This window comes from Sphaerodactylus townsendi, linkage group LG02, assembly GCF_021028975.2.
Source record: "Sphaerodactylus townsendi isolate TG3544 linkage group LG02, MPM_Stown_v2.3, whole genome shotgun sequence".
NCBI lineage: Eukaryota > Metazoa > Chordata > Lepidosauria > Squamata > Sphaerodactylidae > Sphaerodactylus > Sphaerodactylus townsendi.
The window spans coordinates 182,514,866-182,531,836 of record NC_059426.1 but is presented as its reverse complement, the minus strand read 5'-3'; the positions used below and the strand labels follow the sequence as shown (position 1 = coordinate 182,531,836).

Here is a 16,971-nt window from a genome sequence, read left to right as displayed (position 1 = left end):
GCTGATGGGAATTGTAGTCCATAACATCTGGAGTGCCAAAGGTTTGCCACCACTGCTTCTAGGCCAATGGTGGTGAACCTTTGGCACTCCAGATGTTGTGGACTACAATTCCCATCAGCCCCTGCCAGTATGGCCAATTGGCCATGCTGGCAGGGACTGATGGGAATTGTAGTCCATAACATCTGGAGTGCCAAAGGTTCGCCACCATGGTTCTAGGCCAAGGGTCAGCAACCTTTAACATCCAAAGAGCCATTTGGACCCATTTTCCACGGAAAAGAAAACACTTGGAGCTGCAAATACTTTTTGACATCTAAAATGAAGATAACAGTGTATATATTCTCATGCAGGGAGAAGTTCCCTTCTTTGGGGCCCATTTTTACCCATCAAAGCAAAAAAGGGGGGGGAGGGGTAAAAAGGCATGTTTTGTACATGATTCAAATGACCAGCAATAGAACCCCCGTTTCACACATTTTTCTTGTGTTGAAAGACACTGATTATGCCCCCTCAAAAGAACCCCTTCAAATTCCAATTGGATGGTGGATCAAAATTGGTGCCTTTAATGGGGTTGTCAACTTCCGGGGGGGGGGGCTGAACTTCTCCCCCCCTCCCCCCCCGAGAAAATGTCTTCCATGGACTCAACAGCCATATTCCTCAGCGAGCATGGCCCCCGCCCTGGTCCCCAAAGCCACCGCTTCTGAGAATCTACCCCCAAATGTCCTGGGATTTGCCCGCCGGGAGTTGGCAACCCGCCACAACCATGGCTGTGGATGATCCCGGCCTTCCTTTCACAATCTACAAGCTTACCCTCCACTGGTTTACTCTGAAGTAAACCTTCCAGGATCCATGTGCAAGGCTTTCCCCATGCGCTCCTGCCTGCCAATGCAGAAGCAAACAATTCCCACCCACCCCGGCCTCCCCATCAAACAGCCCTGACGAGTGCAACCTTGCAGGGCTGCAGGTAATAACTCCTTTGAAACCTGACATTGTCTTTCTCACCTGGACTCAGCCAGGCTACCATCCGCCAGGAAAGCCCCTGGAGCTCAGTGGGGCTGCTGAGGGGTCTGCAACTCCAGGTGGTGCTGCTGGGGTCCCCCATGTGGTCCTGCTCCCCAAGAAGGACCCAGGGGAGGGGAAAACGAGGCCACCCAAAGCAGGGTCGACCCCTGTCCCCCCATTCAAGGGGGGTGGACTGAGGTTAGGATTGCGCTGAAAATCTGTGCTCCTGCAACAAATTTAGGGTTTTCCAAATATCCAGGAAGCAATATCAGTTGTCCATTTTTTAATGATGAATGTGAATTAATTGCACCTTGATGTACAACCCAATCCAGATGGAGGCCAGTTAGTCACAGGATCTAGCCGAGGGCACTCTGTGGCAAAAACCAAAAATCCCAGTCACATGTGTAGGCTGGGCATTCCCGGGGATGGAGCTGACATTAATCAGCTTCCACCCAGGTTTGTGGCCAGTTGTGCTGCGGCCCCAGCCTGGGACATAGAGAGCATTCCGGGGTGCGTGTGTGTGCTGTGTGTTTGTATTTTTTCCCCTCCCTGCGCCTCCAGAAACATCATTGGAGGTGGTGCGGCACCACCGCATCACAGTCCTTGGATCTGGATTGTTCTATAAAATACTTAACCTTTTGGTTTCTGGCTGATCTTTGTCAGGAACTTCAAAGAACTTGAAACAAAGCAACATCAAAGGTTCGTTTATTCCAAAGCTTCAACGGTCTCAGTACACGCCATGCGAGAACTGGCTTCCCTTGGCTAGAGTCGTCGTTTTTACAGACGAGAGCACTGCCCTTCCCCCCTTGCATAGTTCTCAGGCATAGTTTCACACAGGAAAGCAGACAGTAAGGTTCAAACATACATGATAAGGATAAGCGTAGCGAGGTCAAAACTCCGGGCAGCAAGCCCAGCTCGAGAAACGTACCAAGGACGAGTCGGCCGGGAGAGCGCTCTAGCCCCCACCCTTACAATCTTTTTTGGTTTTTTGGTTTTCTTTCTGTAATTTGGGCCTGCTGGTCTCATCCATGTGCTCTTCCAAGTAGGTACAGGGAGGCTCCTAGTTCTGGGAGTAACCCAGCCACACATTGGGGTGTATCCAGTGAACTCTGCTTGTGGGACAGGCCTTTTCCTCCTCTCCCAGCTTGCTGCGGTTCCCTTTGCCCCCAGAACTGTTATCTCCAGGGTCAAGAGTGCCCACTGGGGAGAAATAAGCAAAAGACACCCCCCACCCGCTACAAGACATCGGCTACAATCCACTGAGATTTCCTTCTGCATAATCACAGGATGGTCTTGAATGTGGCCAGTCTTCTGACCATAGGTCTCAAAGGCACCTGCGGCAGCTTTTCGTGCCTTGGGTGTGGAATGTGTGGAATGCAGTGGGCTGAAAAACAAGTAAAATTCTGTGCAAAGTAATCTTCCCTTTAATGTATTGTTGAAGGCTTTCACAGAGACGTCTGAGGGGGGATATGATTGAAGTCTATAAAATTATGCATGGGGTAGAAAATGTGGACAGAGAGACATTTTTCTCTCTTTTTCACAATACTAGAACCAGGGGGCATCCATTGAAAATGCTGGGGGGAAGTATTAGGACTAATAAAAGGAAACACTTCTTCACACAACGTGTGATTGGTGTTTGGAATATGCTGCCACAGGAGGTGGTGATGGCCACTAACCTGGATAGCTTTAAAAGGGGCTTGGACAGATTTATGGAGGAGAAGTCGATGTATGGCTACCAATCTTGATCCTCCTTGATCTGAGATTGCAAATGCCTTAGCAGACCAGGTGCTCGGGAGCAACAGCCGCAGAAGGCCATTGCTTTCACCTCCTGCATGTGAGCTCCCAAAGGCACCTGGTGGGCCACTGCGAGAAGCAGAGAGCTGGACTAGATGGACTCTGGTCTGATCCAGCTGGCTTGTTCTTATGTTCTTGGTTCTCTGGGATGTTGTGGGTTTTCTGGGTTGTATGGCCATGTACTAGTAGCATTTTCTCCTGACGTTTCACCTTCATCTGAGGCTGGCATCTGAAGATCCTCTGAAGATGCCAGCCACAGATGCAGGCGAAACGTCAGGAGAAAATTCCCTGTAATTGTTTTGCAGATACGATTCTCAGTCCCCCAGCTGTTTTGGAACTTCTAGATTTTCAGTTTGGAAAATTCTTAAACGAAAGAACGGCTAGATTCAAGTCCAGTAGCACCCTAGAAACCAATAAGGTTTTGCAGGTGGGAGCTTTCAACAGTCCAAACTTCCTTCATCAGATCTGAAAACCTTGTTAGCCCCTAGGACGCTACTGAACTCAAATCTGTTGTTCTTCTGCAAACCAATATGGCAGCCCTCGAAATTCTCCAAGGAAGAATTTGGGGTTTTTTTTTGCTGATGTGATTCTTTCCTATGCGCAGGTGAAGAATTTGCGCTCGATTGTGTCACGAGCTGCAGTCATTTGTTTGGGGGACTTGTTCAGCCACCTGAAGAGGAGCATGGATCTGGAGCTAGATGGAACAGTAAAAGTCCTTTTGCACAAGGCCGGGGAGTCGAACAGCTTCATCAGGGAAGATGTCGACAGAGCATTGAAGGCCATGGTGAACAACGTCACGCCCGGCCGGGCTCTCGCTTCTCTCATCAACGGTGGCCAAAGGTAATGCTCCCAAGGACCTTTCGGTAGGAACCCTGGTTCTGGCACTTTCTGAACTGGGCAGGTTGAATCATAGAATTGTAGAGCTGGAAAAGACCCCAAGGGCCATCAAGTCCAACCCCCTGCCATGCAGGAACACACAATCAAAGCATTCCTGTCAGATGGCCATCCAGCCTCTGTTTAAAAACCTCCAAAGGAGGAGACTCCACCACACTCCGAGGAAGTGCATTCCACTGTCAAACATCCCTGACTGTCAGGAAGTTTTTCCTGATGTTTAGGTGGAATCTCTTTTCTTTCACCTTGAACCCATCACTCTTATTTCATTCATTCATTCATTCATTCATTCATTCATTCATTCATTCATTCATTCATTCATTCATTCATTCATTCATTCATTCATTCATTCATTCATTCATTCGATTTGGTAAACCGCCCTACCCCCAAAGGGCTCAGGGCGGTGCACAACAAACAACAATACAATAAAACAAATCGAATAACCCCAGTTAAAATACAAAGCCTTAAAACTATAAAACTACGGCAGCAGTAGTAGCCTTCAATAAATAATTTGATTAATAATAGAAGACGTCTGGCGCCCCCTCCTCCTGAGGATCTCTTCTTTCCCTCGCCAGCCACCTGAACGCTGCCGTGAGAAGGTGCGCCGCCCAGCACCTGTCGGATGTCGTGGAGCACATGGGGCCGGGGCGCGTCCTGTCCGGGATTAAGGACGTCACAGACAAGGTTCTGCCTGCAGTAGCCAAATTTGTTCAAGACGGCTCACAGGAGACAAGGTCAGCGGATGAAGAAGGATTGGGGGGGGGGGTGTTCAAGGGAGTCGGAGGGCTTGTTGGTCTCCTGAGAACCTCCTCTGTTTTGAAAGCCACGTCGGTCTGCAGCAGAACAACTAGATTGGAGTCCGGCCGCACCTTAGAGACCAACCCCATAGAAAGGGGGTCTGCAACCTGCGGCTCTCCAGATGTTCATGGACTACAATTCCCATCAGCCCCATTGGCCATGCTGACAGGGGCTGATGGGAATTGTAGTCCATGAACATCTGGAGAGCCAGAGGTTGCAGACCCCTGCCATAGAAACTCCACTGAAGGAGGCTCGCGGGAATTGCCGTCCACCTTTAACAGCGGGGGCCCTGCTGTCCCCCCCCCCCCAGGGGAGTTTTAAGCTGTTGGACACCATCTGTTGCTTTTGTAATGAAATGTTATAATTTGAGCGCAGTATTTTAATAAGGACAAGTACTAAACGTAGAGTTTATTTATCTACCTGTGTTGTATATCTATGTTGTGAACCGCCCTGAGCCCTCTGGGGGAGGGCGGTATACAAGTTTAATAATAAATAAATACAAATAAAATGTGTCACACAATATATTTGAACGGCAATGCAGGACTTTTTGCAGCACCCAGAGTTTTCAGAGAAGTCTGCATTCTCCAATGGTTTCAAATCATTGCTGTTCATACAAACTTTTGTACAGTTTGGAAGCACAGGCATATGGGAATTATGTTCCACTCGCCTTGAAGCTTGTACGAGACCAGTACTTGTCCAGGGAATTATTGCTTGTGAGAATCTGGCCTAGCACTCGTGCACTCCGTCGGTGTTCACGGGTGTGTTCGTTTGTGGTGGTTGCAGGTACTACGGCCGGAAGATGCTCTTCGCCTTGATGACACACGCGGACTTTGAGAGAATGCTCGAAAAGTACGTGCAGCCGAAGGACGTGCCTTACGTCAAAGAGACGGTCGGAAGCCTGAAGCAGAAGGTACACCTTGAAACTCTCCTGGAATGTAACACCTGAAACGTAACGTGTGTTGGTTGGTGGATATAGTTATGTGAACCAATGTAATGAAGTGAATATCAGCTAATCAACTAACCAAATAATTAAATGCAACGAAACATATTTTAAACTTATAAAAATACAGTCAGAAATCCAACAGGTGAGTATAATGTATAATTTTGATGGCCAGTTCCACTCATTAAGTAATCTACTTTTTCTTGAAGCAATTAATTTTTGTTTCCATTTATAATGGAGGAGGACTCAAGAAAATATCTTCATAAGCTGTAGTCAGAAATCCAACAGGTGAATATGTTCTGGTATAAGTTACCAACTCCGGTAATGTAATTTGGTTAGTTTATTTGGTTAGTTGATTAGCTGATATTCACTTCATTAAGTTGTGTCGGTTCATGTAACTCAATTGTTGGGGATTGTCGTTCTACTTGTTTTCAACATCTGGTACGTGTTCATTTAAAATTTCCTAAAAATTCCATGTTTTTCTCTTGGTGCCAGTCATTCAGATTTTGATCAGATAGTAGACTGTTCTCTTTTTTGCTAGCATCTGCAAAGGCGCCGGCCAGAATTTAGCTTTAGCTTTAAAAAGGGCTTGGACAGATTGATGGAGGAGAAGTCGATCTCTGGCTACCAATCTTGATCCTCCTTGATCTGAGGTTGCAGCAGTGGCGTAGGAGGTTAAGAGCTCGTGTATCTTATCTAAAGGAACCGGGTTTGATTCCCAGCTCTGCCGCCTGAGCTGTGGAGGCTTCTCTGGGGAATTCAGATTAGCCTGGGCACTCCCACACACGCCAGCTGGGTGACCTTGGGCTAGTCACAGCTTCTCGGAGCTCTCTCAGCCCCACCTACCTCACAGGGTGTTTGTTGTGAGGGGGGAAGGGCAAGGAGATTGTAAGCCCCTTTGAGTCTCCTGCAGGAGAGAAAGGGGGGATAGAAATCCAAACTCCTCCTCCTCCTTAGCAGACCAGATGCTCAGGAGCAGCAGCAGCAGGCCCTTGCTTTCACCTCCTGCAGGTGAGCTCCCAAAGGCACCTGGTGGGCCACTGCGAGTAGCAGAGTGCTGGTCTAGGTGGACTCTGGTCTGATCCAGCAGGCTAGTTCTTATGTTCTTATGGTCTTAATTGGAGCTTCAGGGGAGGGGCCATGGCTCAGTGGTGGAGGTTCTTCTTGGCAGGCAGGAGGTGCTGAGTTCAAATCCCGCAGATTTCCAGGGAGGGGAGGGCCTGCTAAGCTCCTCCGCTGCATACATGCCAAGCCTGTGCTCCATTTATGGTCAAGCCGAGCTTCCATATTCAGAGGCAGTTATCTGAATAACTGTGGGGCAGCAACCTATACGAGGCTGGCGTCTACTGAATCAAATAATCAGTCTTTGGGATGGGGGTGGTGGTTGACCCTCCCTGTAGACCCTGCAGTGCAGGCCGTCGATCCACATGGTGATGCTAAGCGGGGATAAACGTTACATGCCACCACAGGGCCTGGGAGAAATGCCGATCGTCACGCCTTCAGCCAAAGGCAGGCGCTTGCACACCGGCACCGCAGACAGTTCCAGATCAGCCTCCGTGTCTCGGGACTCGCTCAGTGCTGGTGACAGGTAGGTGTTCATTTTTATTTTTGTGGAAGCCCTGCTCTCATCAGATCTTGGAAACTGGGCAGGGTCTGCCCTGGGGGGACCGCCAAGGAAGACGAGGGTTTGCTACATGGAGACAGGAAATGGTCATCTCTAGCCCCGCCCTTCTCCCTAACATGGCTTCAGGCCCAAGGCAGGTAGCTGCTTAAATTAAAGACAGACCTTTTCAGCACAAATTAATAAACCCAAAAGTATTGTGATCCGGCAACAAAAGATACCCTACCTATTAAAAACATAGAGGTGGATTTCCCAAAGACCCTCCAGGGTCACCTAATCCAACTAAAAAAGAATATAACCCTCCAATCAGCAAACCTCGATATTACAAAGTGCAAATTTTACAGCTTGAAAGAGTGAATGTTACAACAAATCTATTCATACGTACACCACATTCAAGCCAACAACTTCGAAACAACTTGTATCCCTCCCACTAAATAGCTACTTAGAAAATCTTTGAAAAGCTAAAAAATAGTTACCGTGGAGGAGAAGTAAGTGACAGTGATCCAATACAAAAAGGTTCTATCCAGTTCTCCCGGAATCTTGGAGATCTTCAGTTGTTCTACCAACGTGCTCCATTCGGATATTAGTTAATAACAGTTCATAAACAGAAGCCAATTATCCCAAGACAGCAATAATGTCCTCACATACGTGGGTCAGTAAATAGAACAAGCAACAGAGTTTGATACTCATTTCATAGTTAAGGAGCAGCAGTGGCGTAGGAGATTAAGAGCTTGTGTATCTTCCCCTCCCCCCTTTCCTTCCTTCCCTGTGTTTTTTGCACATACCATGCCTTTTGCACATACCATCTGATACACCTAACCATCTCATTATCCTCCCAGAGAGGAACCTGACCTCTCCCTTTCTTTTACTGGGGTGATCTAAATAGAATTGGCCATAGTAGGGCACCTATTATGACATTAATCGCTGTTTTAAGAAGTTTTAGGTAGTTTTAATGGATTTTAGTATTATATTGTTGTTATCGATTTAATTTATTTGTACATGTGAATGTTGTATACCGCCCAGAGCCCCTTGGGGATGGGGCGGTTTATAAATCGAAACAATAAATAAATAAAAATAAATAAAATAAATAATCTGGAGAAACCGGGTTTGATTCCCCGCTCTGCCGCCTGAGCTGTGGAGGCTTATCTGGGGAATTCAGATTAGCCTGTACACTCCCACATACGCCAGCTGGGTGACCTTGGGCTAGTCACAGCTTCTCAGAGCTCTCTCAGCCCCACCTACCTCACAGGGTGTTTGTTGTGAGGGGGAAAGGGCAAGGAGATTGTAAGCTCCTTTGAGTCTCCTGCAGGAGAGAAAGGGGGGATATAAATCCAAACTCCTCTTCTTCTAAATCCAAATTAAACTCTTAACAGATGGCTCTTCAAGAACACTGGGTAATACTAATTCCATCCAGTTGAATTCCATTGATATAAAGATTGGCGCAAATATAACATGAGCGAGGTCCGCGGTAAGACTCCACACCTTCAGGGAACCTCTCCTCTTCCTCAGATAGCCAATTCAGATTATGGATGAAGGACTTTTTAGGAAATTAATCCAAATGCATCTCCTTCTAACTTCATTGTGGGGCTTCTAACTTCATTGTAGTCCCGCAATGAAGTTAGAAGGGGGGATACATTTCACACTATAAAATGTGCACTTTGTAATATCGAGGTTTGCTAAGTGGGGTGTGATATTCTTTTCCACTTGGGTCTTCCAGTGCTGCTAGCACTGTTGTCTATCACCTAATCCAACCCCAGCACAATGCAGGAAATACACACCTCCCTTCCCCCCCCCCCCCACCTCGCCCCCAGTGACTTCTGCTTCATGCCCAGAAGACTTGGCACCCGTGGGCATCATGCGGGGGGCCACTGGTCTAGAGTGAGCCAGAGACAGGCAAGAGTGACATATTTGCTGTGGGAATCACCTACGACTGACTTTTGTCTGGAGGCGGCACCTGACTACAGATGTGATCCAGCCAAGTTTTTTAACCACCCCCCCTCCGCCCCCCAGTACTTGGAGTGCTGATAAATATTTTGAGGGATATGTTTTGTAGGCACAAGAATTAATTGCTCAAAGCTCCGGCACTGCATCTGGTTGTTCCTTTCCCTTCGGAGTCCATTTGGGCTGCAGGTTACGAGTCCCTGGCTACAAGAGGCAATCCCAATCCCTGTTTGCTACCTGGTGTTCTGATACTAGCAGTGACTAGCAGGCAAAGTTCATCGCAAGAACACTAACAGATGCTCAAGGACGTAGGTGGTTAGGGCTGTGCAAGAGCAGGAAATCTCCAGGCCTGACTATTCATCTCCAGCGCTTCTTCCTCAGCAGAGAAGGATATGAAATGACCAGGAAACTGGGCCCCCGAAACACCTTGGAAAGTGCCGAATACGTGAAGGTCATAACAGCTTCGCTGAATGCCAAGGACTTCCGGGAGCGGATCAGCGCCATCAGGCAACTGTTAGCAGACACAGAGAGCAACCAAGACCTTGTGGTTGCAAACATTGTGAAGGTAACAATGGGCAGAAACTTCCTCATAAGAAAGGCAGGAAACCCAGAGATATTACCGTAACCCTCTACACAGAACAGGACATTCACAAACCCCTGCCCCCCCATCCGCAAACCTTGCTCTCTCTCTCTGTCTGTCTGTTATGTTTTTACCCCGCCAAATCAGGGCCGCTTACAATAAAAGCATATAAAACAATATAATATAATAAATGCAAAAATATTTAAATTTAAGAGCTTTTAGAACAATTACAATAAATGGCATGAGAACCTATGTGGGTTTTTTGTCCACAGGACGGGCAAAATCAATCTGGCCCGGAGGAAAATTCCTTTCTGACTCCATAGTGGCGATCAATCGCCATTGCCCTGGGCTGGTCAGAAAGGGCCACCAGAGCCCAGCAGTGCCTCCTCCCCCCCCCCCCCCCCCCCCCCCCCCCCCCCATGATCTGCCTCAGTTTACAGAATCCAAAGAAGCGAGTCTTCTTCCCTGGAATGCCCTTCGTAGGACTGCGGTTTTCAGAATCTCAGTTTGGGTTAATATATACCTGTAGTTTAGAAAGTGACTTAAGAAGAAGAAAAGTTTGGATTGATATCCCACCTTTCTCTTAAGGAAACTCAAGGCGACTTAACTACTCCTTTGCCTTCCTCTCCCCACAACAGACACCTTGTGAGGAAGGAGGGGCTGAGAGAGTTTGGAGGGAGAACTTTGGAGAGTTTGGAGAGAGAACCAGGGGGCATCGAGTGAAAATGCTGGGGGGAAGAATTAGGACTAATAAAAGGAAACACTTCTTCACGCAACGTGTGATTGGTGTTTGGAATATGCTGCCACAGGAGGTGGTGATGGCCACTAACCTGGATAGCTTTCAAAGGGGCTTGGACAGATTTAGGGAGGAGAAGTCGATTTATGGCTACCAATCTTGATCCTCTTTGATCTGAGATTGCAAATGCCTTAGCAGACCAGGTGCTCAGGAGCAGTAGCAGAAGACCATTGCTTTCACCTCCTGCCTGTGAGCTCCCAAAGGCACTTGGTGGGCCACTGCGAGTAGCAGAGAGCTGGATTAGATGGGCTCCAGTCTGATCCAGCTGGCTCGTTCTTATGTTCCTGTTTTGTAAGGGAGGCAAATGAAGTCAGTGAGTTGTCCAGGGATTTGGGGCCAGGCTCTCACAAAGCAGGGCCTTTAGCCCCTTGGAATGAATGTCTTTGGAACCAGACGGTGGGCCACGGGGTACGATAACCGTGTAGAAACAGGGGCGGTTGAAGCACGTCCTCTCCACGAGGAAACAGAGTGCCAGTTCTCGCGTGCCCTCTTTGTGCAGATCTTTGATGCTTTCAAGTCCCGCTTGCACGACTCCAACAGCAAAGTCAACCAGGTGGCCCTGGAGACCATGCGCCAGCTGATCCCCCTGCTGAAAGAGAAGCTCTCCCCGGTCATCAACATGCTCATCCCGGCCTTGGTGGACAACAACCTGAACTCCAAGAACCCGGGCATCTACGCCGCGGCCACCAGCGTCATCCAGGCCCTTTGCCAGCATTTAGGTAAGGGTGGGCGGGGCCTTTCTCAGCTGTTGGCTGAGCTTCTTGAAATATGTTTTGTTGAAGGCTTTCGCTGCTGGAATCACTGGGGCGTTGTGGGGTTTCCGGGCTGCATGGCCGTGTTCCAGTAGCATTTTCTCCTGATGTTTCGCCTGCATCTGCGGCTGGCATCTTCATCTGAAGGCAAAATTTCAGGAGAAAATGCTACTGGAACACGGCCATACAGCCCATAAACTCCACAACACCTCACTTCCTGAAATAGTTTTTGCCAAAGTGTAGTTCTGCAGAGAGGATCTGATGAGACCGTTCCTCCTTGTGTTTCCATGTTGGAAGGAGTTCCTCCCTTCACAGAACGCCTCAGGGCAGCTTCTACAAGTTAAAACCAATAAAAACATCATAAATCATAGAATCATAGGCCCCTTCCGCACACGCAAAATAATGTGTTTTCAAACCACTTTCACAACTGTTTGCAAGTGGATTTTGCCATTCCGCACAGCTTCAAAGAGCATTGAAAGCAGTTTGAAAGTGCATTATTCTGCATGTGCGGAATGAGCCATAGAGTTGGAAGAGACTCCAAGAACCATCGAGTCCAACCCCCTTGCCATACAGGAAGATGCAATCAAAGCTCTCCTGACAGATGGCCACCCAGCCTCGGTTTAAAAACCTTTTAAGAAAAAGACTCCACCACTCTCCCAAGGTAGTAAAATAAATATAGCAATTAAAACAACAATACAAATAACATTAAAGTAACTCCAACCCCCATTTCCCCCACCCCCACCCCTCAGACCAGCAGCTGTAGGGAGGTTTCCAGGGAGGCTAGGCAAATGTGGATTTGTTCCATCCGCTTCAAGTGGAATAGGTTCACACGATCTAACCCGTTGATTAGGACAGTTTTCTCACCTTTTTTTCGGGTGGGGGAGGGTGGTAGTTGAGGGTGGTAGTTGGAGCACCTTCCTTATGAGGAGAGGCTGCAGCGTCTGGGACTCTTTAGTTTGGAGAGGAGACATCTGAGGGGGGATATGATTGAAGTCTATACAATTATGCATGGGGTAGAAAATGTTGACAGAGAGAAATTTTCCTCTCTTTCTCACAATACTAGAGCCAGGGGGCATGCACTGAAAATGCTGGGGGGAAGAATTAGGACTAATAAAAGGAAACACTTCTTCACACAATGTGTGATTGGTGTTTGGAATATGCTGCCACAGGAGGGGGTGATGGCCACTCACCTGGATAGCTTTAAAAGGGGCTTGGACAGATTTATGGAGGAGAAGTCGATGTATGGCTACCAATCTTGATCCTCTTTGATCTGAGATTGCAAATGCCTTAGCAGACCAGGTTCTCGGGAGCAGCAGCAGCAGAGGGCCATTGCTTTCACCTCCTGCATGTGAGCTCCCAAAGGCACCAGGTGGGCCACTGTGAGTAGCAGAGTGCTGGACTAGATGGACTCTGATCCAGCAGGCTAGTTCTTATTTTCTTATGAGCTTGCTGGAAGGACCTGGGTGTGTGTGTGTGTGTGTGTGCCCCCCCCCCCCCTTCATATCTGTGGACTCCTGTGAATATTAGCGGCTGGGATGGGTCGTTCCTTCAATCAGCCTAGTCCTCACCAGCAGTTGAATACAGGATGTTGAAGAACCGGTGGTGGACGCAGAAGAAGAAAAGCCGGACGAAAAGCAAAAGTTGCGTTTGGTGATGAGTGAAGTTAAAATGGGCGGGGGGTGGGGGTGGCATGTCAGAGTCTGTCCAGCAGCCCTGTGGTTTCGGGGGCCTCAGAATCACAAAACCGTTTGCTCCATCCTGAAACCAGTGAAAGAGCCACCTATTGAGTTGGGAGGGTCTCTGATCTGTCTTCCTCTGCATCTAGACAATTACCTGCTTCTCCAGCAATTCTGCACAAAAGCCCAGTTCCTGAGTGGAAAAGCCAAACAAGATGTCACTGAGATACTAGCCGGTAAGCCTGAAACAGGCCCCACAGATCTCCCTCTGCTTCAAAGCTGATTGGACCTTTCCTTTGCGATCCTGTGGGGTGTTGGTATGCTTAGGTTTCTTACCAAGGCAGTGGCCACCCGGATCGTGCTGTGAAGCTCTGCCCTTCTGGGCATATGCTGGGCAGTGTGGAATGCTGCTACCACCCTGCACTCTCGGGACTGGTGTCACTAGACCAGGGGTAGGGAACCTGCGGCTCTCCAGATGTTCAGGAACTACAATTCCCATCAGCCTCTGTCAGCATGGCCAATTGGCCATGCTAGTACGGTCAAAGGCTTTCACAGCCAAAATCACTGGGGTGTTGTGGGTTTTCTGGGTTGTATGGCCGTGTTCTATGAACGTTTTCTCCTGACGTTTTGCCTGCATCTGTGGCTGGCATCTTCAGAGGATCTGATGGTAGTAAAGCAAGTGGAGTATGTCCAGGGTGGGAGAAAGAACCATCCACCTACCTACGTATGCTAAAATGGGTGGATTCCACTCAACACATAAAACGGGTGGATTCCACTCAACAACACACTTGTTAATTGCACCCTTATGTCTCATGCACGGTTCTCCAGATTAGAGTCCACATGAGGAGCAGACTCTTATCTGGTGAAGCAGATTGGTTTCCCTACTCCTAGATTCCTGCTGGGTGACCTGGGGCCACCTACCTCACAAGGGGTCTGTTGGGGAAAGGAAAGGAGTTTGTAGGTCTGCTTGAGCCTCTTTACAGGAGAGAAAAGGTGGTGGTGGTGGTGGGGGTTATACACCCAAACTCCTCTTCTTCCCCTCAACAACAACCCAGTGAGGTAGGTTAGCCTGAGAGTCCAGGGGTCAAGGTTGCCCATTGCACATTCCTGACCAAGTGGGCCTTGATTCTGGGTTCCCTAAGTCCTGGTCCAACACTGTACGGTCTCTCAATGTGCGATCTCTCCCCTTCACCACCCCCCCCCCTCCCCGGTCCTTTTCTTGGTTCCAGAGCTGGTGGTCGAGTTGTATCCCCGGAAGCCTCACGCTGTGGAGCAGAAAGTCCCGGTGGTTTTGTGGCATCTCTTGGGCAACATGACCAACAGCGGCTCCTTGCCTGGAGCCACCGGCAACATCCGGACGGCCACTGCTAAATTGTCAAAAGCGCTTTTTGCACAAATGGGTCAGAATCTGCTCCTGCAGGCTGCCTCCCAGCCCCCGCACATCAAACGGACCTTGGAGGAGTTCCTTGACCAGGCGACCTGAGGCGCGCCCAGCCGGGGCTGGATCAGAGACTGGGTTTGCGTGGGGTGGAGCGGAGCGGTCTCGGTGGGGGGGGGGGGGGTTTCCTTTGCAGTGCCTGTGTTGTTCACCCAGAAGCGGACTGTCCTGAACAACCAATTGAGGAGGGCTTGGCTGTTCCCGGCCCAAGTCCCGCACCTCTACCAAAATCAGTATGGCGCTTGTAGCGTCTTCTCTTCCTTGGTGCTGGCCCAGCAACCTGCGGAGTAGGGCAGCGACACACGTCTTGGGAGGCAAAGTCCAGTCCTGCTCGCTTGCACTCTTCCGTGGACTTTGTGGCACGCCTGCCCTGAACATGCTGACGGAGGTGAAACACTAAAATAGGAGTAGTTTTAATCATGAAATCATGTTACGACTCATCCTCTCATGTAGCCTTACGCGGAAACACAACATTCTCGAGACACGTGTGTGACATGCAGGGTTCTGTGTGACGTTTGTGAACAAAGGTGTCTTTTTTTCCCACTCGGTCCCCCTCAAGACTTCGCAGTGTTAGCTTCACTTCTCCTGCTGTGGGCAAACCACACCCGCTTGACGCTTGGGCATAATTAGCTGCATCCTCTTGTAAAACTTTTCACAGGTCATAATGAAGCATGTTGACCAAAATTTATAGAAGACGAATAATTTTTACAGATTTCAAACACGTCTTAAGAAACGTAACGTGTCGAACGTCGCTTTCATATTTTTCAGCGTGGAAAAACGAGACTGCATTTTATGTCTGTCCAAAATTTATACAGGTGTTTAACTTCTCTGCCTTGCTGTGCAATTCTCAGTGATATAATAGTGCCAGTTCTTCTCTTCTTCCTCAAGTACTGTATTCATTTGAAGCAAAGAATGTTCTGAAAAAATAAATGGATTTATTTCTGTACACTTGAGACTCTCCTTCACTTTAGCAGGGTTTTAAGACAGGGTTTGGTGTGCCGTAATGCTCGGTGGACCCTCAGGAGTGGCATTTTGAAATGTTGTGGCATGGATTTTAGCAAGTGATATGATTGAAGTCTATAAAATTATGCACGGGGTAGAAAATGTGGACAGAGATAAATTTTTCTCTCTTTCTCACAATACTAGAACCAGGGGGCATCCATTGAAAATGCTGGGGGGAAGAAATAGGACTAATAAAAGGAAACACTTCTTCACGCAACGTGTGATTGGTGTTTGGAATATGCTGCCACAGGAGGTGGTGATGGCCACTAACCTGGATAGCTTTAAAAGGGGCTTGGACAGATTTATGGAGGAGAAGTCGATCTCTGGCTACCAAACTTGATCCTCCTTGATCTGAGATTGCAAATGCCTTAGCAGACCAGGTGCTCAGGGGCAGCAGCAGCAGAAGGCCATTGCTTTCACATCCTGCACGTGAGCTCCCAAAGGCACCTGGTGGGCCACTGCGAGTAGCAGAGAGCTGGACTAGATGGACTCTGGTCTGATCCAGCTGGCTTGTTCTTATGTTCTCATGAGTGGACAGACAGCACGCAGCAAAGACACCCAGGGAAGCAGCTACGTACCAGAAGGGCGGGGAGAGATGGGCTGTGGTACAGACGGCCCAGGAGATGCGTTAGATTAACAAGGTTATTCTGCACAGACTTACACGGGCTTCATAGTCATTTCTGATGCCAGAAGGGACCTTGGGAGCTGGACTTTGTAGAAGGGAGCTAGACCTAACTCAGGATTCTTTCAGTACAGCTGTAGTATTTCAAGCCACCATCAGTTAATAACAGCCTCAAGTTGCCCTAAATTATCTTCACTTTAGACTCTTTTCCAGTTTAAGAACCTCAAGCTTTTCTGGGCGCCATTCCTGATCCCTCGAAGTTGCGTGGATCAAATTTGGGTGGTGTTTTTTAAAAAAAAATGTGGGTTCTGAATGACCACAGTAATACAAAAACCCCTTTTAAAAAAACTGTAATTAAAGTAATTGGCTTTTATCCATGTGTCGCACTTTCTGAGGCATGTTTCTTCAGCTGGGCCAAATCGAGGCCAGCAAACAGCCACAGCGGGGCCACGCCACCCTCTGCCTCAGATCTCCCAGCTTTGCCCTGATTTTCTGAGGGTGCTGTCCTGACGTTTTCTAGGAATCCAAGCCCACATCCCAAAAAGTTCCTCTTCTATGGTCCTTCCTGCTCTACCAGTGGTTGTAGCAGATATCTATGACTCCGTGCAACGGTCCTAAAGCTGCAGGAAGACCTCCTTCCTTTGCTTTGAAAGCTAGCCCTGCCTTAACATACGCGCTGGTGTTCTCCCCATTCAAGTGGACCGAATGCTTGGTTGAAAAAGCCTTAGTCAACAGCCTCTTGCCCCCTCTGGGAAGGCTGGACCCTAGCCCCAGCGGGCCTTAGCTTCTCTTGGATTTTAGCCAGATGCAAGAGGCTACAGCCCAGCGGACCCATCAAAGTAGCCGACGCCTCTTTGAGGGGAGAGAGGCACGCCACTCTAAAACAGGCATTGGTATGGCCTCCGGTGGAAACATTTCCTTGGATATGAAGGGATTGAACTACCACAGGATGGTTTCGGTTTTCTGCTGGCGGGATCTGTTTGCCCCGCCTCCCACCCAGCTCAGGACAGCCCGCGTGGCCCTCTTCCCATTTTTTCCTAACAACAATCCTGCGAAGTTGGCTCGGTTCAAGGTGTAAGGAATTCCATAGACGCAGAAATAAAAGGCTTTGGGAGTAAAAGTCC

General features: G+C 48.6%; 1 protein-coding gene across 1 annotated transcript; it reads left to right on the top strand.

Annotated features, from left to right (window-relative positions):
• Positions 1–2,283: 2,283 nt before the first annotated feature.
• Positions 2,284–15,169, top strand: TOGARAM1 (TOG array regulator of axonemal microtubules 1). The gene is made up of 9 exons (XM_048484698.1): positions 2,284–2,408; positions 3,346–3,630; positions 4,257–4,415; positions 5,263–5,389; positions 6,889–7,007; positions 9,366–9,546; positions 10,857–11,076; positions 12,935–13,021; positions 14,015–15,169. Exons 1-9 carry the CDS (start codon positions 2,284–2,286, stop codon positions 14,266–14,268), a joined length of 1,557 nt encoding a protein of 518 aa, XP_048340655.1. The 3' UTR covers positions 14,269–15,169.
• The last annotated feature ends 1,802 nt before the right edge of the window (positions 15,170–16,971 follow it).

Bases quoted from the DNA above. Each gene is read 5' to 3' on its own strand.
- TOGARAM1 (XM_048484698.1), top strand. From the start codon at position 2,284: ATGGTCTTGAATGTGGCCAGTCTTCTGACCATAGGTCTCAAAGGCACC. The intron at 2,409-3,345 runs GTAATCTTCCCT...AAATTCTCCAAG, and splicing joins CAAGTAAAATTCTGTGCAAA to GAAGAATTTGGGGTTTTTTT. The intron at 5,390-6,888 runs GTACACCTTGAA...ATGCCACCACAG, and splicing joins TCGGAAGCCTGAAGCAGAAG to GGCCTGGGAGAAATGCCGAT.